The sequence below is a fragment of the Cynocephalus volans genome, chromosome 2, assembly GCF_027409185.1.
Source record: "Cynocephalus volans isolate mCynVol1 chromosome 2, mCynVol1.pri, whole genome shotgun sequence".
Taxonomy (NCBI): domain Eukaryota; kingdom Metazoa; phylum Chordata; class Mammalia; order Dermoptera; family Cynocephalidae; genus Cynocephalus; species Cynocephalus volans.
This window is the reverse complement of record NC_084461.1, coordinates 152,005,357-152,030,331: the sequence shown is the minus strand read 5'-3', so window position 1 is coordinate 152,030,331 and position 24,975 is coordinate 152,005,357. Positions and strand designations below refer to the sequence as shown.

The 24,975-nt window shown below is 34.9% G+C and overlaps 1 protein-coding gene across 1 annotated transcript in view; it reads right to left on the bottom strand.

The window, feature by feature from the left end:
- The window catches only part of RANBP17 (RAN binding protein 17), a 358,620-nt gene that overhangs the window by 106,659 nt on the left and 226,986 nt on the right, over positions 1-24,975 (bottom strand). The window contains exons 15-18 of the mRNA XM_063086918.1: positions 17,916-17,989; positions 16,839-16,919; positions 7,765-7,828; positions 7,565-7,673 (exon numbers count right to left, since the gene is read on the bottom strand). Coding sequence (XP_062942988.1) covers positions 7,565-7,673; positions 7,765-7,828; positions 16,839-16,919; positions 17,916-17,989 — 328 coding nt within the window. The remainder of the gene's footprint in view (positions 1-7,564; positions 7,674-7,764; positions 7,829-16,838; positions 16,920-17,915; positions 17,990-24,975) is intronic.

Below are 24,975 nucleotides of genomic sequence, written 5' to 3'. Positions count from 1 at the left end.
TTCTAAGTATTTCCAGCTGCTTCTTTACCCCTTACTGCCCACTCTCTCTCCGCCCACCTCTCCATCTCTATTTTCCAGATAGTCTCTGCCAAGTCATGAACACAGGTGATATGTTGATGTATTCTTCCTATATTATCAGAACATTAGCTATCTGATCAAGCCCTTCACTTGCTAAATCTTCCTGGGATAGCTACTTCTGTGTTCCTTTATCCATGAGAAGAAATATGCTTTGGGCAATTATTAGACATAAGAACAAATTTTTAAATTACCTTTGATTTTCACTGACCACCAAAGTATAATATACCTATGTAGGGCAAATAATAAACATGAATCTGTTTACTTCACAGAAGATTAAAAAGTAATACTTTCTTCTTTCCTCTCTCAGTGCCCCCAGGCCCCAAATCAATCATTCAGTCCAAACAGTTCCAAAAAAAAAAAAAGAAAAAGTTGCATTTATTAATTGATTGAGAAGGTAAAAGGTGAAGTAGCAGATTAGCAAAAATAGATGATAATATGTGGTCAGAGGGCGACCAGTTACATGACTGACTTTGGACAAGTCATTTAATCTCTCTGAATCTCAGTTTTCTAGTAGATAAACAATGGAATAATACCTATTTAATGAGAACTGTTGGGAGGATCAAATGGGTTGAAAGTGGTTTGCAAACTAAATTTTTAAACAAATGTTAGCAATTATTAGTAAAGAAAAGTTCCCTTCCTCTGTGTACTTTTACTTCTATCTTTAGTGCCTAGTTCTAGAATATTCTTCCCTTTTCATTCAAGTAACATTTACTTATTATTTAAAATCTCTCAAATTTAAGCTAGCAATATCTTCAGGTACCAATTACCTGTGCCACAAAAATATATGGATACTATGCTACTCTCACCCCTAAAGATAGAACTATTTCTTAAAGTCCATAAACATCATTTTAATAGTAGTATCCCTTTGGCCATTAAAAATATGACTGCTTCTTAGAGCTTAAATACCTGAAGAATGCACTGCTCACTCAACTCCTATCCATATGCTTTTCATCTGAGTAGTTCAATACAAGGTGCAATCATGAAATGCCAAAGAAACAAAACAAAACAAAACCTGTTGGTGACATTAATTCCAAGTTTTTGTTTGGTAAATACCTAATTTGCAACTAATAATATTTGGTTCTCCACAAAACAAAAAGCTTTGTTATAGCAGTTCCACACTGCCTCTCTTACGATATTTGTCAACTGAATTCACCTCCATTAAAATTAAACCAGAAGGTTTTTATTTATTCAGGTATTTTATACTGAACAGCTCCCTGGAGGTTCTTCTTGACTGGCTTGGGTAATACTATCTTTCCTTTATATTATTAGATCGACGAAGTAAATTTTAAAATAACTTAGGGAACTTTAAGTGATTCTTTGAAGGTCTAACATGCATGCACATATGGTCAGTCACCCATTTTTTTCTGCATATGACTATCTGGTGAAGGGATTTTTTGTATTCATTTTGATAATTTCTTAAAATACAAAAAATACATTGCCAATATCTTTTTAAAAAAATTTTAAAAATTTATTTATTGAATCAAAATCGATTATACATATTTTTGGGGTTGAACATCGAGATATGTTGATCAAATCAATATTACTAGCATATATATTGTTACAAATCGTAATTATTCTTTATGTCCCTCGTCCAATCTCTCCCCTTCCCCCATTCCCCCCCCATCAATTACCCTAGATTACTTCTCTCCCTCTGAAAGAATAATAGTTACTCTGTTAATTTGTTGCCTAGATGATCTGTCCAATGCTGAGAGGTGTGATCAGGTCCCCCAATATTATTGTAGAGCAGATGCTTCTTCTGTAACTCTGAAATGGGCTTTGTGGAGAGACATCCTCTTCTTTTCTTTGTCTGTGCTGGTGACTCTCCTTGTGTGAATGCACTCCAGTGGCTGGTGGACCATCTGCGTGGTGGTTGTGATGTCTAGCCGCTTTCACGGCAGCCATGGTTATTGTGGTGGCTGTTGTGGTGGGCCACCCACACGGAGGTGAAGTTTTTGGTATGCTCCTTGGCGCTGGCAGTGTGCCTGTTGTGGGCTGTGTTTGGTCCCCTTCTCCATGCCTCTGGTCCCTGGCGGGCCCTGAGGCACTGGCTCCTGGTGCCTGATTGTGGGAGTTGGATCTGATCCCCTCCTCCATACCTCGGGTCACCAGGCAGGCCCCGAGGTGCTAATGCAGTGTGCCTGGTTATGGGAGGAGGGTCCAGTCCCCTTCTCCATGCCCCAGGTCCTAGGTGGCCCCGAGGCACTGGCACAGTTTGCGTGAAAGTGGAAGTGGGGTCCGGTCCCCTGTATCCTAGCCTCTGGTTCCCAGGCAGGCCCCAAGGTGCTGGTGGTGTGCCTGGGCGGGAACTAACTTTTTGTCCTTTGCTTACTTATAACATGGGGGAACTTCCTGTGGGAACCAGTACTTGAGCTGTGTGGTTGAGTTAAATTGCACTTTGCTGCTGTTTCCCTAGGGAAGGCTTTTTGTGCAGCTCAGGGTTTAATGATTGACCTTATAGGTACTTCCGGCTCTCCAGAGACCAGTGGATCTGTGTTCTGTGGAATCTCTGATCTGGGCCTGAGTTTTTTCATCAAACTGCACCCCATGCAATTCTGCATTCCCGACCTTTCTCCTCTGAGTGGCCCTGTGCTGACTCGGGGGCAGATTGGCTGACCTTGCTGTGTCCCAGTGTTCTCCCAGTGTGCCCATCTCCCCCACCACCTGTGCTCCAAACACTTCCTGTGGGATGGGCCCTGCGCCGGTCCCTTGCAGTGACTCATCGGCCTCTGAATGGCTCCCTTTTTTCAGTTGTTCTGGCTCCTCGCTCCTGCATGGGTCCATAGGAGCCCTATTAGTGGTCTTGCTGTCCTGAGGGCCGCCAAGGCCTCTTCTCTCCTGCCACCTCCAAGTAACGCCATCTGAAGGGCACAGCTGCAGCTTCTGCTGGCTCCTGCTCCATGCGCTCATCAGCTTGAGCCTTAAAGCAGCCACAGACCGAAATGCTCAGAGCAGCTTTTTCTTTCTCTCATTGTGGTTTCTCCCACTTTGAACTCCATAGGTCTCTCTTCCAGTGGCCCCAGCTTGGCTGATGTTACATTTTTATAGTTGTAAATTTGTTGACTTGTGGGAGACAGTGACGCTGGGAAGTATTTGGCCATCTTGGCCGGAACTCCCTGCCAATATCTCTTACATGTTTTGAAACATCATCATTCAAATAATAAAATGCTTTCTTTTCTTTATTCAAGTGAACATTTCATCTAGTTTAGCTAAAGAAATTTGATAAAATGGTACAACTGTTTATTGCCAAAAGACTCCCCTATTTTCATCTGAAATACAACCTGGGGCACATAGCATCCAATTATATTCATATGAAGTGCAAATTATTGAATAGAGGCCAAAATGTAGTTCAAAGTAAATACCAATTAATGTGACCCCCAGTTTCCCCTTTTCTAATCACTCCAATGTGCATGGTTTATACCCAAAACATATTCAATTTATTTTGTAGGATTCAATGAGAATATGCTTTATATTTGAATCAAAGAATCACATCCAGTGCTTTTGTAAGCATGTTGGTTAGATGTTTTTTCTATTTGATTCTTACCCCCTCCCCCCACAAATCAGTGATATAAAGTTTGTCCTAACATTTTATTTTTGTTTAATTTGAGGATTATTATTACCTAATATTTTTATTTCTTTCATTTAATACATCAATCTGTGCCACTCTTGACAACAGCACTCTTTTTCTCCCTTGTTTCCATGACAATGAACGCACAATAGGGAACTATCAAGCCATATATACAGACATTCTGACAGCAACTTTCCAGTCAACCTAGTTTGTGAGACAAGGCTTCAAATAAAAACTGTGTTCAACAACACTCAACAAATGACCATGTATAAAGTAATAACACTTTCAATAGAGAGCAACAAGTGACTAATTGGGCACAACAGTGGCTAATCACTTATGAAAGTATAGCTAATCACTTATGAAAGTAATCAGCCACTTGATTTGTTTTGTCTTGGACAAGCCAATGATCAAAGCTACTTCCAGAATAAACCTGGCAGGAAGAGATGATTGAAGGAGCCACGATGATGGCATCTCGGTTACCGTATACTGGTTTGTTATTCATTCAACAGGCATTTACTGAGCATCTACAATATAGAAACACTGACCTCGGTACTAGAAAACTGACAAAGACCAAGTCCATACCCTAAAGTAGCTCAACATATTTTGGGAAGAAGAGCAACTCTGGTTCTCAACAAGAAAAAGAGGATCTGGTAATTTATACCACAAATCATCACCTGATGCTTATACTATACATTTAATTATTTTAAAGAATGAAAACCACTGATAAATAAGAAAAATGTTTCTTTTCAAGCAATGTAAAAGTTCTATGAGGGTGGCTGCTATTATTGTTTTTAATTTTAATTCTTAAATCTATACCCAGATTCAACTGACTTATATTGAGCACCTGCTGTGCACCAGACACTATCATCACAGCCTTCTGTTTCTCTGAAGATATCTAAAAAGTGTTTGCAATGTAACAGATGTTTACATTTTTTTATTAAACTCTGAACAAAAAATATCAATTTATACTTTATATTGTTATGGATTATATATTTCAAAGGAATCTAATCCTAGGAAACCTAAGAAAATCCTATTAGTTATTGGAATTATCTATGTTTACTTCAGTTTCTCATTCCTCACAGTTAACATTAAGCAATGCTAGATATCGGTAAATTTGCCTTCAAAAAGTGTACAATGCAGGGTCTTTCTGGGCATCATTATGAGTATCAATTATCAATGCGATGATAAGTGCAGCAGTGCTGCTATCCTGTTGTTTAAGTTACCACATGTAGGGGGTTCCTTTGTCTGTGAAAATCATATAAAAAGGGAAATCCTGACTCATTCCATTTCCAGGTTCTGAAAATGTGACTTGAACCTATTTCTAGGAAATCTCCTCCAGATATTTCTCTCTTTTTTTTTTTTTTTGTCTTATTCGTGACCGGCACTCAGCCAGTGAGCGCACCGGCCATTCCTATATAGGATCCGAACCCGCGGCAGGAGCGTCGCTGCGCTCCCAGCCCCACACTCTCCCGAGTGCGCCACGGGCTCGGCCCCAGATATTTCTCTTTAATTTTGGTCTCCCCACTTCTTTCACTCTGTGTGACAGGGTCATTAAAAGAGTATTTTTAGGGCTTGGGAAATAAGTCTAGACAAGGGTTTCAAAGTCTTCTTTGAAACACATTTGAACAACTGGGAAAAGAAGAAAGCAAGCTCCCTGAGGCCAGGGCCTACTATGCCTGATTCATCTTTGTCTTGCCCTCAGCTTTCAGCACTGTGCACTCTCTTAATGATTGCTGAGGACAATGACTAAGTCTGGGGCTGGGCTGCTCCTCTTCTCTCCAAGACAGCAACAAAGAGATAAAAACAGGCCAGTGTGCAGTATGAAAAGCTGTCAGTTAGACCTCCCACTTGTCTAAGGTAGTAGATGACTGGGTTTTGCATGCCTAGTTTATACTTTTCAAATATTTATAGACAGTTCTCTTTGCCTCCAGCCTTAGTTGTCATTTAGCCAAGTTATACATACATGGTTCTTTTAATCTTTTCTTAGAAACCAATCTCACTAAACTCCTTAATCATTCTAGTTGCATTTCTCTCAACTTTTGGCTGTTTGTGTTTTTGGTTATTTATTTTGCTAAAATGCATGAAAATAATATGGGTGTGGGACACAGAGAGGTTTAATCACCTTTCTACTAAAAGATTCTGAACCTTTTATGTGCAAAATAAAATTATTTATACTTTCCTTTTGTATGATCACGTTTTAAAAAATTCATATGGAAGTTGATAGATCAATCAATACATTGCAAGAGAAAGGAAGAAAAATGTATCATCAGTATTATATTCTCTAAGGATGATAGTGTCATTGATCGAACCTTCTCATGTGTTATAACTGACTGATCTAACGTGTGGTATTCAAATATGGGGGAAATGGGAATCCAGAGTAATATGGTCACCACAGAGAGGCTTAAGTACCCATCTTAAGATATTGTCTTCCTGTGGATACTTCTAGCTAACTTCAGCTTTTCAATAAAAATTTTTTTAAAGTAAGTTGATTTTTACCATTATAAAAGTAATACATTAAAGAAAATTTCAAATAATCAGAATTGGGAGAAAATGACCTATAATCCACTGCCCAAAGACAACACTTAGCATTTTAATTATTTTTTAATTGACAGATAAAATTGTATTTATCATGAACAATATAATGTTTTAAAGTATATATACATTGTGGAATGACTAAATCTAGCTAATCAACATAGGCACTACCTCACATAATTATCATTTTTGTGGTGAGAATACCTAACATCCATTCTTTCAGCAGTTTTTCAAAAAATAATACATTGTTATTAACTATAGTCACCATGTTGTATAGCAGATGTCTTGAACTTATACCTCCTATCTACCTGAAATTTCATAAACTTTCACCAACATCACCACAACCTCTGCCCACCACCCCCAAACCATCCTAGTCCTTGGTATCCACCATTCTACTCTCTAGTTCTGTGAGATCAACTTTTTTAGATTCTACATACGAGCGAGAACATGCATTATTTGTCTTTCTGTGCCTGGCTTATTTTACTCAACATTATGCCTTCCAGGTTCATCAATGTTGTTGTAAATGGCAGGATTTTCTTCTCTTTTATGGGTGAATAGTATTCCATTGTGTTCATATGCCACATTTTCCTTATCTACTCGGATACTTAGGTTAATTCCATATCTTGGCTACTGTGAATAATGATGGAATAAATATGGGAGTACAGATACCTTTTTGACATACTGATTTCATTTCCCTTGGATATGTACCCAATAGTGAGACTGCTGGATTGTATGGTAGTTCTGCTTTTAATTTTTTAAGGAACCCCAATACTGTTTTCCATAATGACTGTACTAACCATTTATGAAGAATTCCACCTAAGCCTTTTTTGATGCACTGTTTTTCCTCTAACATGATCATACCATGTGCACAGTTTAACACTTTGCCTTTTCATTTAATATTATAACACAAAATTTCATGTATTGCACTGTCTTCAAATCATTTTAAATTACTACAGACCATTCCATCAAGTAAGTGGATGTGCCATAACTTTTCAATTCCCTGTTGTTAGATACTTACATTGTTTCCATTTTTTCTCTACTTTAAATGTTATTACAAAGAAAATCTTTGTGTGTAAAGCTTTTCTGTGTTCAAGATTATTCCTTGATTCGTAGCAACAAATTAATTGGCCAACAGATATATAGAAAATAAATTTTGAGGTAAAGAATCAATGCAAGTGCCATCTGAAGTGAAAAATACCACCTTAAGGACAAAGATTTGTCCTTGATACTAACAAGTGAATGCTGAAATCTTAGAAAGGTGCAGAAAACTGTCGAAGACGGCAAATTCTAATAAATTAAATGTTGTACCCATTAGTATTCCACTTCTTTATTCACACAAGTATATTGCTGATCCTTTATTAATTGAGCTTAAATTCTTAGCCTTCTTACCTAGATCTACCATCAGAAGGCGTGTGAGGGCTGTGTAGAAGGTTGTTCGGCACCTGAAGTCACTGAGACTATAACTGTCACTGATGCCAAGAAACGGGAAGTGTTCACTCTAATGAGAGCAAAAGAGCAGTTAAAGTTACTAATGCTTCACTTAAACTATCTGGAAAATTCTAGGCATTTATTAATGAAATAAAACTTACCGTGTGGTTTTTTAGCATGAATTTCACAGCATCTATCTTCACAAGTTTTTTTAAAAGGATATAGGTAATAGAAATTAAGGAATCTGGAGGAATATATTTGTCTTATCAATATGTAATCACAAAATAAAACTGAACTATGATGCCATCAATTTCTACTTATAAAAAAAAGTATCATTTTTAGAGTATTCCTATATAAATGTCTTTCATTCTGTTAAGAATAATACATTATTAACCAGTGCAATTACTTTTTCGATCTTACACATATTCTTGTTATGGAAAGGAAAAATGAATTTTATAATTAAGAGAAGAACTCCTTTACTATTAATGTCTTGATATTGGAAAATTAAAACTGACCCTTTTTACATTTTGGGTGTAACTTGAGGATTTCTTTTGCTTAATGTTATTTCACAATAAAATACTTATAAAAGATCCATAATATGCTATCAAGAAAGAAAATTATTCAATTCTAAGAAACTATGAATTCAGTTAGTAGAAATTTAAGATCAGAATACAGTCAGAAAGGGATAGCAGATTGCATGTCATTGTGTTGAAACACAGCTTAAAGAACTAGTACTTCTCAACTGCCTACTATGTACAAGGCATTTTTCACATGTTAATTCACCTAATCTTCACAATTACACTATTAAACATTATTATTATTTCTATTCTTTAGATAAGGAAACAGAAACTCAGAGAAATTAAGCTGCTTGCCCAGGATTACACAGCTATGGATTGATGGTGCTGAGATTTGAACTGAGGTTTGACTCCAAAGACCATGTTCTTTCTACTACTGTACCACATTATCACCTGAATAGTTCAACTCAGAATGAGAATAAAATTGAGAAATAATAAACATGAAAACAAGGCCTAAATGATTTCTGGTATGATGTGGGTTCTAAGCACATCTACTCAGTATGCAAACACCCTCCTTTCTTACTTTACCACAGTCATGAGTTTTCTACTGTAGCCAGATTATCTCTGGGCCATTTCCTAAATACTTACTCATGCCTTTCTTGAAGGCTGTAATAAACTAATATGTCTCCATTCATGTTCCAATGAAAACACTGGCTCCTTTCCTTTTCTTTACATTATCTACAAATATAGAACTCTGTATATAGCCTCAGTATAGTGGCACTGCAAAGCCTAATTCTAAATTTTAGTCACTTGGGCACAGGTGTCAAACAGCAGAAAATACAGTAAAGTCAGGAAACTTGGGCTCTTAGCTTGACTCTACACCATTTAATCAGCTGGATGCATCTGAGTAATACACTCAGCCTGTCTGAGCCTTAGTTTCTCTCTCCAACAAATGAAGATGAAGCCTATGCCCAGGCTACCTTACAAGATTGTGGTGAGGATTAGATGATGCAAATATCTTTGTCAATTATAAATCAGGGAAGAAGACACCAAGATGCAGCAAGTTTACTGTATGGGTACTACTCACAATGCTAATTCTCACAATTCCATGAAATAGGTAGTATCACTTTTACTTTTCAGATAAGGAAACAAACCAAAAAAAATAAAAATAAAAATAAAAAGACAAACAATTAGTATGATTTAGATTCAAGGTCCTCATTCTCCAAAGCGACCATTCCAGTCCCATATTAAGCATGCGTGTTTGGCTCACTTCCACATTAGACTATAAACTTTCTAAGGGCAGGGACTGCATCGATGCATTTTCCTTAGTGTGTTCCTTTCAGTGGGTGCTCAATGTACTGTTTTTCTGGCAGGATGAAGGGCAACAAGATCAGGGTTGACAGGCAGCAACTTTTCAGTTGCCTCCAAAGACAGACTTGATTTTTCCCAGTGTAAATCACTGAGCAAAAGAACTGCCACTCAGACTTCACTCAGTTAAACAGGGGTGGGGATCAATAAACTTAGAAATATCTTAAGTAATTACCAAATACAATTCTCTTAAAATTGCAAAGTTAAAAGTGACAGGGTGTATAGGTAATACGAATGCTGCCATTAATAGGAATCTTCCTGTCAGTGCTGTTAATAAACAGTAAGTCATGTTTTGACAATGGAATATTTATGGAAGCAATAAACAGAACGTTCACAGGAAGAATCTCATCTGTGAACACATTTTCTGCAGAACTGCATTTGTGCACTTTGTACCAAGGTCAGCCTCACTGCCTTTTAATTACATTCAAAAGAAAAAAATGATTAAGAGTGAATTTTTACTTCTTTCAATAAAGAAACAAATGAGAGTTCATCTGAATATTTATATTCCCTTATAGGAATTCAATTCAAAGCTACTTACAGCTCTTAACAGGGTCTGTAATGCTTAAAAAAAAAAAAAAAAGGCAAATGGACACATCAGCTTTACGATCTTTATATGCTGATCTTCTCTAAGAGATTAGGGTTCTCCTAAGTTGTGCAATTTTAGTTGGGTGGGAGCATTAGATAAATTAAGGCAGTACTAGCTTAGATTTCAGAGGCCTATTCAGAACAGCTCATAGAAATAAACATGGTAATGGTGGTAACAGTAACAGCAACAGTACTAGGAGTTTTGAGTAGTAAGAGAATTTAGTAAAAGGTCATACATGGAACAAGTGAATGGCAGAGCCAAGATTCAAATCCAGGTCTGACACTAAAGCATAAGTTCTTTTCACTAGTTTACATAATATCCATTTGATTTTAAAGAGGCTAGTAGAATTATGCTCATGAACTCTATCAGATTTAAATAACCAAATAGGTATAACCAAGATAAAGTGTCTTAAGGGATATTAATAATTATTTACAAGGAACAAGAGGTTAAGCCCTAGTCACTCAATAGGAGGGGTAATGATGTATTCTAAATGCCACCTACGTGAAGTTTTGAAACAACATAGGAAGGAAAAAAAGAGTCTTAATCTGTAGTAATTTAAAACCTAATAGGAGAAAGAATTAGCAAATACTAAACTGTATCAATTTCATACCCAGACATACAGATAAGAACAAGGTATTCAGGAACATTACGAAAAAATAAAAGATGATGGGGAAAGAAAATGAAGGGAATTAATAGTGAGCACTAAAGGACCAATACAAATATTTCAGGATAGCTTTACTAAGTCTTTAGCAAGAACTGAAAATTTAAAAGAGACCTAGTTGAGTTACAATGTGTCAAACAAGAGAGAAAGGCATATGTGGTGAATCAGTGAGAGATAATGAAAGGTATCAACGAGAAGGTAAAATAAATTTCTTTGGCCCAAGTATAAAGTACAAATTGTGGTTGAGTGGTGGATCAGGAAATTAGTTATGAGAACTCAGTAAGTCAAGTACCATTAAAGGACTCAAATTCAAATCAATAATTTTACTTTAACCTAAGAAATAAGTGGAAGTGATTCTGGGCTTTTGGAAAGACAAATGATCAGATCAAAACAATACTTAAGGAAGGTAATCTTGTGAAGCAAGAATCTAAAGAACTTGGTGAAGGTCTGAATAAGGAGTTGAGAAGATTCTTATACCTGATTCTGGTATGAAAACAGAGAAGATTAATTATGGAATGACTTTTCCATGGTTGTTAGAGACAGAAAACAAATAAATCAACATTTCCTTTGATGAGAAACATTAACAGAAGTATGCCTGAGGAATGTATACTGAAACTATTTTTATTTAACATTCTCACAAACCATCTGGAGATGGTGGTATGCAGTGAAATAAAGCAATTCATTTTAATACTGTTTCTCAAAAGCAGCATCACTGCTATTTATTATTAAATATTTCCTGTAACATCATACCCAATTTTACTTCCATTCTTCACTCTTATTTCATTCTAGACCTTTGCTTCATCTTCCATCCTCTACTCTTTCCTGACCCCATGCCATGTTCAGGATTCATACTCCAGTACTGGGAAGGTCAAGGACAGGGTGAGGATATCTGGTTTGCACACTACTTTAGTAATTTTTTAAAAGTTGTATACTGAATGGTTTGTATATAAGTTTATATCTAAGTAACCTTGAATGAAAAGGGCTCTCTTAAAGAAGCCATATCACAATGTCATGTACCCACATTATTTTTAATGTGTAGATTTTCAGAAATTGTGTAATTTATTTAAGTTAAATTAAAACAAAAGAAAAAGAAACTCTATTAATAAAACAATTGACTTTGAGCTCTTATGAGAAACACAGGAAAGAAACTCTGGAGTGAGGATGAATTCTGTTATAATTTAAAATCTGTGCAGGCAGGGTCTGTGATTTCTTTGTCCTTTTGTCCTGTACTTAGCAAGTGCTTAATAAATATATACTGAATTGAAAGAGGTCAATAAGATAAAGTAAATCATTAAGATGATATGGAATTAAATTTAAAATCACTATTTTATTCTAACACAATGTTAAATCTAGATAAGAATGCAGTTCTGGTTACTGCACTTAAAGAAGCAACAAAACCAAGACAAATGAAGCCAGGAAAGATATGGGATTGAAAAATAAAATCATTGTGGTGATCAAGTGGCTCTGACAGGAAATAGACTCTTCGGTTTGCAAAAGCAAAAACAACTGAAATAAATTAATAGGTAAATATATTTACGATGCGTATGGACAGGAATTATATTTGCCAAATTCTGGCATACAGGAACTACGGGGATAGTCCCAAAGTCTTAGAAAGTTAGTCTGAAGCGAAATGGAAGGAATTATTTCTTTTTATCACAGAAAACCAGGGCCTGCTTCACAGGTGTGTAAGCTGCACACTTGCACAAAGCCCTGTGCTTAGAAGGGCCTGTGCTTGGCTTACTGCTCTGCTGTTGAGTCTTGAAATTCTTAATTTTTTACCAAGGAATCTCACATTTTTCATTTTGTACTAGGCCAGCAAATGATGTAGGTGGTCTTGCAATAACATGGAGAAGTTATTAATCCTAAGAATTGTTAAGGTTAACAGTACCAATAAAGTAAAAAATGAGTTTGGACAAATTCACAAATTAATGTAGGACTCTTTTATGGGGTATGTTTTTAAAAAGCTAAAGATATTTTGAGTTTTCTCAAACCTTTGGATATTATGTAATAAAAGGCAACTACCAACAGAGGGCCTGACAGAATGAAATTTCCTTTTTCACTATTATATATCTGAAACCCAAAGTGGGACATGTTACTACTGCAAATTTGAGTAAACAGTGAATTGCAGGAGAAACATTGTTTTTCAAAGGAAGAAAAACTCAAAATAATGATTAATTAACAAACAAAATTTTGGATGAAATGTAACACTTTCCCTGGTCTTTCTCAGCATTTAAAATAAGGTATATGATTGCTCTGTATGACTTTTATTCTCTCTCCAGTTTTTCCAGCAGCTTCCTTATTCCAATAACTTGAACAATTTCACCTTTTCCCCATTGAGATAGAAACTAAATTTCTGACCAGAAAACATTTCAAAGAGGGAGAAGTGTAAGGAAGAAGGGAAAGCTTCCCCTCTGACCTCCGAAGGTTCGCTGAGAATGAACTGACAAGCGGCAGATAAATAGGAGAAAAAGGCACACAAGTTTATTTAACGTGCATAAGCATGATGGAATCAGGGGAGGATGAATACCCAATAGGTCAATGAGGTCCAGAAGCTTATACACCCTTCTTCACAGGTAAGGGGAGATGGGAGAAATGTGGCAATTTTGATGGGGAGTAAATGATTTTTAGGGGGAAATAAATGGGCCCAATGCTCAGGCAATGCTTAGTAAACAATTCTCTTTAGGAACTGAATGGGACTGAAGACAAAGTTCCTCTGGGCTCTAGGTGTGGTGTTTAATTTTCATTCTCTTCCTTTGTGATATGAGTTTTAATCTTCTTAGGTTAATGATATTTTAGGAAGGGAATGGAAGGCAATTGTGTTCCTCTTTGGTGGGTCTGGTTTCCAGGTAGATAAGGGAACTTCAGAGAACAGCCTCATCCTGTGCTTTGGGAGAGAAAAAGGATTAGGAGACAGGAGTGTGTCAGAGAGAACTTGAGGCTGCCTCTTTAGTTCAGCAAGTCGAAGCAACATATTTTGGGGGTATTGTTTTCTAAGCCCCAACAGAAGGATCTCCAAGTACTGAACCTGACTATGGAGGGTTGGCCCTGGACAGAGCCATTTCTGTTCTGTGCATGTCAAGAAAAGCTATTTAGAATCAGGAATTCTTGAATTTAGTCTTGGAAAATTAAAGAGCATGTTGAAAAGTTACTCGGATGTATTTGCTAGATGTATTATAAATTTATCTGATGGGAAAACGTAAACTTTCTCTTTAAAAAGTCACGAAATTAAAAATTATAATAGTCTTACCAATTTGGAAAACTTCAAAAATCTGGCAGACAGCAACTTTGGGGTAAAACACAACAGGCTATCAAGTTATAGTCTGGGGACTTATGTAATGGCAGCCTCTCCTAGCCCCCCACATTATTATTTAGGGAGCTACACTATCTCTAAAAATATCAAGCCTGCCTTTTCCTAGTGAGTACAAAATCTTATGAGAAGTGCCCATGGGAGAAGTACCTGACTTTTCTGTGCAGGATATATATAAGTCAGCTCTATTTTCTAATTACCTAAAAGGAGAAGTTCTCACAGTATGGTCCCTGAGCCACCAACATCACCTGAGGCTGGTTAAAAATGCAAATTCTCAGACCTCGGCCTAATACCTCCTGAAACAGAAACTCTGGGAGTGGTACCTAACAATTTGTGTTTTAACAAGCGCTCATATTTTCTGATGCTCACTGAAGTTTGAGACCACCAAGGCAAGTGAAGAGTTTTTAACACTTCCTAAAAATGAGAACCTTTTGTGATTTCAATTTTCAAACAAGTGGTCAGATAAAAGAACACCAAAGTTCAGAGACTGGCTTTGAGCACCATAAACACTGAGTAAGGTTCACCTGAAGCAGATAAAAATAGAAAAAACAAAACAAAAAGTATCTTCAGACCTGCACTATAAAGCAACAAAGAACATTAAAAAACTTCGTAGCAAGATAACATGCTTTTCATTTACTTGTTACTAAAACTTTAAATAAAAATATTTTGAATATTTATATATACAGATTTCCAATAATAGGGGCCAACAGGTGATGATTTTTATTCTGTATAACTGTTTCTACTGCTGAGGAATGCCATCTTATTTTTAACATGAAAATAATGTATTGCTTTAAAGTCAAGATTAAAAAACACATTATAATAAAGAAATCGATTGGAAACAACAAAGAATGCATAAGGTAACCAGCAACTGCACTGAAATAGATATACCACTCACATACTCCATTATGTAAATGAATTCAAAGATATTTCATGACTGATCAGCTAGAAGGGACATAATGATTTATAATTCAAATAACTGAGCACTGAAATCAAATTGAGCTAATGTATATTTCTAAATATGCAAACCTGAAATAATCGTTAAAAAATATAAATCAACGTACCCATGTTAAAATCATTTATATCTCTTGGTTTAAAATGTTCAAGCTTTTAAACTTTTATCTAATAAGCTTTCTGAAAATATAATTTTTTATTAACTTCAAGAAGTGCTCAAAAGCAATAAACAACTTTTAAAATAAAACGTTATAATATTTGGATTAAGGAATATATAATAGGTACTAATGTGACAGAAAAGGTTTTTAAATAGCAGATACCAATAAATTTAGGCATCATGTGAATTATACTAAAAAGAATAAAAATTAAATTAATTCTATATTAAATATCAATTTCAATCTTAAAAATAGGGTGAATCTAAACAATAGATATGTGCTATAAAATAACCAAAGCCTCTTTCTAGATAATATACTCTCAAGATAATTCATTGTGAAAAGGCCAGAATTTGCAATACTAGGAAGTACTTATAAACTACTTCATATGTTAGAAATAAAGAGTATTTCAGCATTATTATTAGAAAAAATACAGGTTGAGTTTTTTTTTTTTTTTAATAAGAAAAAATATATATCTTAAAAAGCCAAAATGACCACTGGAATTGGGTTGTACATCACTTTCTAGTAAAAAGGAAAAACAGCATGGACAGGTGTAATTTATCATTTTTCTGATTTAATATCAAAGAAATATATTAAAATAATAAAAAGAATCCTGAAATTCTCAAAATTTGTAGTGATAAATAGCCCTCCCTGTCTTTATTGCATTATACCTACTAACAGAAATATTGCATGGTGGATTTTGCCAGACAAGGACGATTATTTTCCAATAAAAAGTTGCATATTAAATTCCAGCACAAAAGTGGGTGTCTTATACTTTGGAAATCTTTTATGGTTTACCAAGGAACACAATTTTAAACTTAACTAATACAAACATATTCCTGGAATAAACCCACATTAAAGGTTTTTACCCAAAGTCACCCATTTTCAGAATTTGTCCTCATATTAAAATATCAGCTAATCTTAAAGGTTAACTAAACCAACACTTATTTTTCACAACATCTATATATTTGACAACTAATATATAAAAGATAATCTACATGTTTCTCTCTCATTGGAAGAAGACAATAGTATCAAGTATAATCTTGTAAGAAAGGATGATTCCTGGTTTTAGATTTTAAAAAATCTGCTAGGGAGAGAAATCTAAACATTTGATGTATAATGAGAAATCTTACTTTAGAGTAGATAAGATGTTGATTCGGTGGGGCCAATATCAAAGAAGTCAAAAGGCTTATCATTTTCTTCCTATTACTCCTTTGTGCCTCTCAACTAATGAAAATGATGTTTTTTTCAACTGAAGAATATGAGAGATATATTTACTCTTATGAATTCAGTTTTTATGAGGTAATATTTTTAGAACATTTTGACCTTTCTAAAATTAGCTACATGCTTTCTTTTAGAACAAGAATTTCTGAAAATTACAAAAGACCATTGACTAAAACACACGTGGTTGCATACTTTCTTATGTAACCACTTATTAGCCTGGGTGAGTGTAATCATAACTTTAACTAATTAGAAATCTATATATCCATACTGAATAAATGCTACTCTCAATAAATGCTTCATAGTATGTACCTAATATAAACCTTTCAAAAACATGCATTTACAGATAAGTCTAAAAAAAAAGTCTTATTTTTTTAAAAAATGTGCAAAAATTATAAACAAGGAAAAAATCTGACCAATAGAATGTGCTTGTTAGGCTGTTATATAATATCAGATATACAGTGAAAAGGATATCCAACAGATAGGTCATTTAGGAACTGAAGAGTCCTTGAAATTACAGGTTCACATCTTCCCCAGTACTTAAGGTTTGTAACACTAAATATGAAAAAAATTTTCAAATTATAAGTAAGATATTACCTTATGTCAGGGAATCATATAAACACATATACATTTATGTAAGTTACAGTACATAAATCACCAATATCTCACAAAGTGAAAAGCAGGTTCAAATACGGATGGAACATTTTCTATTCTATCCTTTTTATAGCACATTCAAAATTATACACAACCAATCTACAATGAACACTGTTTTCCAAATGGTGTATGATTCTATAAATTTAAGTTTTGCAAATTAAAAAGCTGCATAAGTATTTCACAGAAGAAACATTAAGTTTGTATCCAAAACAAACATATTAGGAAATGAAAGCAGGAGTTACAAAAAAGTCAAAGAGGCTCACAATTACTGCTAAAAAATGAACCATCAAACTGTGGCTCCAAAACTCACTTCTCATGATCATAACTGTTTATCTAGCTATGCTCTCTGCAAGCAAGATAGGCTATCTGTTACAGATAAAGTGGGATGCCAAGTGGAGGCATACAAGTTTAGGTGTACAATGTTATGTCTATGACTAGAAATTAGTTAATTCTGCTAATGTTATAAGAATAATTTAAGGACAGTTTCCATGAATATGTTTTTGATAGCCATAGGTTCCTGTTGGACCCAATGAATGGTCTGTCTTAAGGCAGTCTCTCCATGATCCCAAGTTGCAATAATCTCTTCAGTTTGAAATTGGGTGTTTTCTAATTAAAAAAAAGAAATTGTTGCCCAATTGACCTGAAGAGTCAAGGTCTGTAAACCTTTTAAAACCATGTGCTGATGCTGTATACTGCAATTGTATGGTTACCTTGACAAATTACAATGATGGTGAGTCTTAAATTTGTGCAATTAAGTTTCAATTAAGGACAATGCTAACATTCCAAAAATTAAAGCATAATTACAATTAATATCCATAAAGAGATTTAAGTACAGTTAAAAGATCCATTAGATTTAAAACAACAAAAGGAAAATTAAAAACCAAAACAGAAACTCACATTTTTGTCATGAATGTTTCTAGAACATGGTTGTCATCTGTTATTCCTAAGACTTCTGACATACGGGCATATACCTGCATGAAAACATTTCATTGTTAAAAACATTATCATTAACATATATTCCCAAAAGACTATTCAAAGTGAACAAATGTTAAGATTTAATACACTGTTGCATCCACAGTGAAATAGAGAGTGGATAAAAGGAGCAAATGAAGAATTTTTAAAAAAATTTTAATTTTAAAATGTACTTTTTCTTCCATAAAGTACTTCTCCTGTTTTTGAATATATACACACTTACAAATAAACACACCCACATACTCATTTTATGCCCACTATACCACATAACATTTTTTTCCCTCAAAGTGGTAAACCACCCCTTTCTCAAAGATGGGGGCAGGTATGCAAAGAGCTGGAAAGTTGAGTTCCTCAAGAAAAGGCTCCAAAAGAGGAATTGGTAAAGGGACACAGAAATCAACTACATTGTATATTGATAATTAAAAGTTTTAAAAAATTTTCCATCTATTCCAGATTTCAGCAAAGTATCAACCAATTCAGTATTATAAGACAATTATAAAAATAAGATTTCAAAAATCAATGGAAGTTAAAGAATTCATGGAAATCTCCTCAAATATCCCCTATTTAAGCTCCCCAAATACAGAGGAAGGTCTTACTTTTCATGCTGAAACTGAAATCCCAAGTTCAGGGATTCTCTGTTGAAAACATCAGGGCCTGGGTATCCACTAAGCGTCCAATTAGAGAGTGTTGGTTGCGTTTGGGGGGCAACATTTCAGTCTCAACCCAAGCTACCTTGAGTTTATAAGCACATATTCCACCTCAAGTAGGACAATGCCACGGCAGCCAATGGAATATTCCCTAATAGCCTGGCAGGGCTGAGAGGTGGGTTGACACCTTCATACTCCCTGATGCTCTGGTGTGATTACAGTTTATCCCTGCCAGACACCAGCTGTATGGGATTTCTCTTCTGTGATTTGATCCCCTGTGATTGTGTTCTCTCACTTTCTCCTGATCTGCCTTTTTCCTATGTATGGCAACTTAGCTTTCACTCCTTCTACCTTTTGTTTTTCATATCTAATATACTGCCATAGGCCCTGAAGGTAAGATAAAAATCACAGAATACCACAAACCACCCAGAGTTATACGGTCATACAGGGGAGGAAAGCTATTCATTGCAGAAATCTCATATTTGGATTTTAAACACCGTTTAATTATAAGCGGTGTTCCAGGCTTTCAATCTGGGTCCTATGTCTGGAAGGCTCCTCCTCAGGCTGGTAGAGAGAGAGAGAGAGAAGGAGAGGCTGGGTGTAGAGCATGAGAAAAGAAAAGAAGGGGCAAAATGGTCGAGAGGAGCAGCTGGGGGAGAGAGAGAAAGGAAGATTGAGATTTAAATTCCTGTTGCGTCTTCTGCTAATTTCTGAGACCTACAGAAAAGCATTTCAATGACTATGTATCTGTCACTTTGTCCATGAGAGTAGGTCTTCACGACTTTTATGAGACTGAAGTTATCACTGTGGCTCTTAGGATGTTTGGGTGAAAGAGGGAGTTAGGGAGAGAAAACCTAAGGAAGTTAGTTACCACCAATCCTCAATGATCAGAAACCTTTAAGCACATAGAGGGCTAAAAGGAAGAATGATATGTAGAAAGGGAAGTTTCCCTTAGCTCACCATGATCCAAAACATTTCCCATGGATAGGAGTATTTGAGTTGGGTCCCTTAAAATCTGATGTTGATAAGATTAATGGCACAAAAAGCTCTTCATAACCTGGCCCCGACCTCAAGCCACAATGAAATACTGATGGATCACTGAGGATTCTCACGCAATTTATGATCTCTGTATGTTCATGCTATTCATTCTGCTTGAATCAGCCTTCTTCCTCCTCTTCCCTAATTCCCAATCAAAAGTCATCTCCTCTGAAGCCTTCCTTGCCTTCCCGAGAAAAGTGAGTTGCACTCTCTTTTATGTTCCTGTAGCATCTGGTCCATTCCTCTATTGCTGGGCTTTTCATCTCCACTACACCGAGAGCTCCCTGATGGGTGATACCATGCCTTACTCTTTGTATCCCTGCATCTAAGGCAATATTTGTCAAGTGAATACTACATGTGCGTTTAATGTGTAATGGCAAAAGTCATAGCCTGGATCCATTAGGATTATATTATAAAGTAAATATTACATAAATAATGAAAAATGAATATGTTTCCTATGAAGCATATATTGGATTCAGAAAGACACCGAATCATAAATTACAAAAGAAAAAAAAGTAGTTACAGAGAGAAGCTTGAATTGTTATTTTAACCTATGAATATCTAGTAGTTGATTAAAGCAATTGTCTTTAAACTTCTGGTAGCACCCTTGTCAAATGAGATATTCCAAATAAGCCTAGTTTATAAAATCAGGTAACAGTGGGGACCTGACACCCTATTGTCTGCCCTGTTCTGACCATGGCCACAAACTGTGCCCTTAACTCTTGACTGGAATTTTAAAGGCACTTTTATTTAACAAAATCGAAAGCATGAATGGATATATTTAAAGAAGCCCTACTACAACTCACAGCACAAATTCTCCTGATGGTATACAGGATCATCTTCATGATAAATAAAATTAATCATAAAATTCCATGTTTTGATACACTGGTTTTTGGAAAGGACATGACTATGCCATTCATTATCTCAATTCACCCATTTTATTTATCTTTATTCACCCATTTCTTCTTTCTCTTTCCTCTCCTGGTAAATTTTCTCATTTTGGACAACGTAATGACTACACTATACTTTTGAAAATCACATCTTACATTTTCAGGACTTTATAAATGCTACTTTTTTACAGCAAAACTCAGATTAATCTCACTTTAATTTTAACCATGCCACATTAAATAACAACAATAATTAAAATGTGATTTTTAACATTTAAAACATTTTAACACTTAAAAGATTGTATCTTTTTTAATTGATGGTTCCCACAAGGAAAAGTCTTCCTGTTGTGTTCGTCACATTCAAGAGAGGAGAAAACTAGGCAGTCAGGTCTGTGGTGCCCTGCTGTCAAAACAGTTTTTCAAAGCATCAGATCTGACCCAATAATATACTAGAAAAAACAGTCAACATTGACACATGGTAGTGCTTTAATCCACAATTATCCTCGTAACTTGCACCATTCCTTTTATCATCCATTAGCTTTGATTCCCATTATCCCATCTAGAACTGTGTCAACGCTTTTGTCCTTAGGGATTTCACTCCACTACTAGGATCTGACAGTCAAGCTTCAGCACTAAACAGGATCATTACCTCTTAAATCCACTTATCTGATCTACTGAATAGTAAATTGAAAAGCTCATTAGGAGCAACAATCTGATTTGTTTTCACATGTGACAGGGTCATTTAAAATCAATGTATAATTACAGCATTTCTTTTAAAAGACTGTCTCACATTTTCCAAGGTACCTTATCATTCAGAGAACATGCAGATAATATGAAAATGTCTCCAAACATTTGGAATTTAATTATACCACAGACATAGACAATTTGGGGGTGAGAAGTAATTTGTTCAGTAAGGAAACACCTACAAAACTGTTTATCAGAAAGCACAGGTCAATGAAAGTTTTCCACAGAAAAAAATTCTAATGCAGTATTTAGAAATTTTAACACTTTCTATAACTTTTGCTATATCACCAAAAATAATTTTTATGATAGCAAAAGAAACCACATCACAATACCTATTATAAGGGAGTATACAGGAGTTGGCACAGGAGTGCAAGGAAAGGAGAAAAAAACTCACTTTTAGTTCATAGATTACTGAATCTTTTATTTCAGAATCTAATAAGATAATTTGATCACAATGAAAAATGAGCAAAAATCTAAAAAATAAGAGGCTAAAAACTAAGAAATAAGAGACCAAGTCCATTTGTGTTGTCATCCTTCAGAGAAGAATGGGCAATACAAATAGGTTAAATAAATTGTTATAACTTTGGTTATGTGTTTTACATAGTCATAGATGCACCTGTTGTAACCAAAGTCTTGTCCGCCTGATGCCTCCCCGACTCTTTCCTTCTTTTGTAATATGCTTGCATTTCCCTATTAGACTAGAAGTTCCCTGAGAGCAGAGATGATGCTCTTTTGTCTCCCATGCCATTACTCAATAAATGTTCATTAAATAAATAAAAATAATATAATGTTAAAATGTGCATTTTGGCCAATTCCATTTCATTCAGATTTTTTTTTAACAAAAGGAAAACAACCCACAAAAGGCTTTTTTCCGCCCCCGGCAGAATTTTTTTTTTCCTGTAAAAGTAACATAGCCAAAATCATACTCGTAGAGCGTGACCACTGGTAAAATTTTGTTATTTAAAAAGGTGTGGTTTTAATGCTTACATATTACTGGAAGAAGCTCTCCCTTAGATTTAGTAAGAGGAGCTCAGAGCATCCATTGTTGCCAGCCTGTTACTGGCACGTCTCCTATCATATAACAGAATATAATCTTTTTGTAGTATTAATTTTCCATGTGCATATATTTTTTTCCCACTATTTTAAGTATGTACTCCCAGAGGGCAGAGGAAATATCTACTTCTTCTTACATCTCCAGTAGTAGTTAGAGCACTGTCCTGATAAACCCAGCAAGGTAGAAAAAGCATACGCTTTTATTTCAAATATATCTGGATCTGAATTCTGAATCTGCCACTAACTTGGTGTTACTTAAAGTCTCTGAATATTGATTTCTTATTTATAAAACAGTAATCATAATAATACCTACTTTATGGGCTTTGGGGAAGATTAAATGATCCCTAACACAGAGCCCAGCATTTAGAAAGAGCCGGTCATTTAGAAGTTAACAAATGCTGCTACCTCTACCCCCCTCTCTCATAAAACCTTCTGCATAGTAGGTACTAAAATTGTCAGCTAATACCTTTTGAAGAGAAGGCGCTTCACATAAAAAATATCAGAAAGGTAAGAAGGTACTTACCTTGAAGATTTTTACACAGCATGAAGATGGTTAAAACAAACAAACAAAACCTTAAAATGTGTATTAATAAGTGAAATCTTTATGTACAGGTCCAGTCATTTAACACATTCTAGTCATAGTCAGAAACTGCATTTGTTAAAGACATACAGCAAATGCTTCAAATTTTCATGATGCAAACCAAATTCTTTCCATTTCTAAATAGTGAATTCTTCCTACTTCTAAATGGTTGTCTTAGAAGGTTGAAAAATAAACCATTTTAACCAGTCACCTATCTTTCTAGCTCTTTAAATGTAGGAAGTCATTAGAAATGCCAGCAAACACCAATATTATAGACTGGAGAAGGCATGCTCCTAAAAAACTGTTTTAATATGTTTATTTTCTAACTCCTACTTATTTTATTGCAAAGATTCTTATAAATTTCAGAAAACAGCATTTGGATATGTACATAAGGCTTCAATGATCCAATACATTCTCTAACTTCTCAACTAATAAAATGACAAACATTACCTGTGCATTTTCAAGTAGTTTAAATGATTTTATACATGGTTTAAAAAAGGAAAGCAGATAAGAAAACCAGAGGAGAGAATAAACATACAAATAGCAGAAAGATTTTGAGCTGTAAATTTAATCTAATAAAGAATAAAAGCATGTCCTATGTTAATTTTTAAAATTGCTTTCTTTTTCCAATCCTAATCCTTGGTCTTGGTTATCTGCAGCACTGTCTCTAAAATTCTGGTCATAACTTTGAAGAAACTAATTATGTCAATCCTTAAATTTGAAGTAGATTACAGAACTGGGAAACCAAGAATATTAGTTCCTAAAGGTTGTATGGATATATAATGACAGTCACAGAAATTCAATAACAGCCCTCTATGAAATGTACTCAAAAGCACCACATGAAACAAATTAAAAAGAACAATGAATCTCTCAGTCTTTGCAAATAAGAAAATAAGAGAAAACACTGGTTCTATAGGTTTTCATAAGAACTGCTATAATGAATTAGGATTTTGGATAATGAATCTTCAGAAATTACAGTAAGTTAATACCCTTAGGCTTTCTATAAATGTTTAAGATGTTATAAATTTTCAAAGCATTGTAAGCAGGCTCAATGCAGAAAATTAGCAGTGCTGTGGAAATCAACAACAAAATATTCTGCCATTGGATGATATACCTTCCCTGAACCAATTTATTCTCAAAAACTCATATTAAATAATACAAAATTGATAACACAAAAACCCAAAATATTGTTGTGAATTTTAAAATATTGTTTCAATCTATTGAAATGACTTATCAATCAAGATTTTTAACTGGTTGTAATTTGATAAAACAAAATCTGTCACTGGAAAGGATCCAATATAAGAAAAGCACTAATGTTTCTTAGGAAGAGAATTTAGGAACCCAGCATGAAATCACTTCTTTATGAGTAAGAAACTGATTTTCATATTTTTGTTTTAGGCTTCAAGTGCTCTTGAGGTCAATTCAGTGCTTTCTACGAGAGAGATCCTATCAAAGTGAATGATGTTGGTAATGGAAGGAGAAGAAGGAACTAATAAAGCATTTAATAATTTGGATCTAAACTGTTTGGAACTAAAAATATTGAAGTCTTTCATTAACATTTAAAGCAGAATAAAACATGATCATCACAACTAATTTATCACCACATCAACAGAATTAATGACACAAACATCTCTGCTGCATATTAAATACACAAACAGTGATACTTAATAGCCACATTAATCTTGGCTAATTTTTCCATATCATTTAAAATAACATCACTAAATATAAGACTGAAATTAGGTAGAAAAATCTTTTGCTGTAATTTAATTTTATAACCATAACTTATGTTAGAAATCAAGTGGTAAAAAGTGAGGAATCTGCCTTATTCAGTGGAATACAGAATTGCGTCTGATGAGAAAAAAGAAGCTGGCTATGGAAGTACAAAATAAATATGAATGTTAAATACTTATTTCAGTTAGAATATCTGAACCCACCATCTGTGGTGGCCATCTTTCTAAGGGGACATGTACCTAACAAATCTTTTTAAGAGGCATTCCCAATCTGCTTGAATAAGCTATTGTATAAGAAAACTTGGA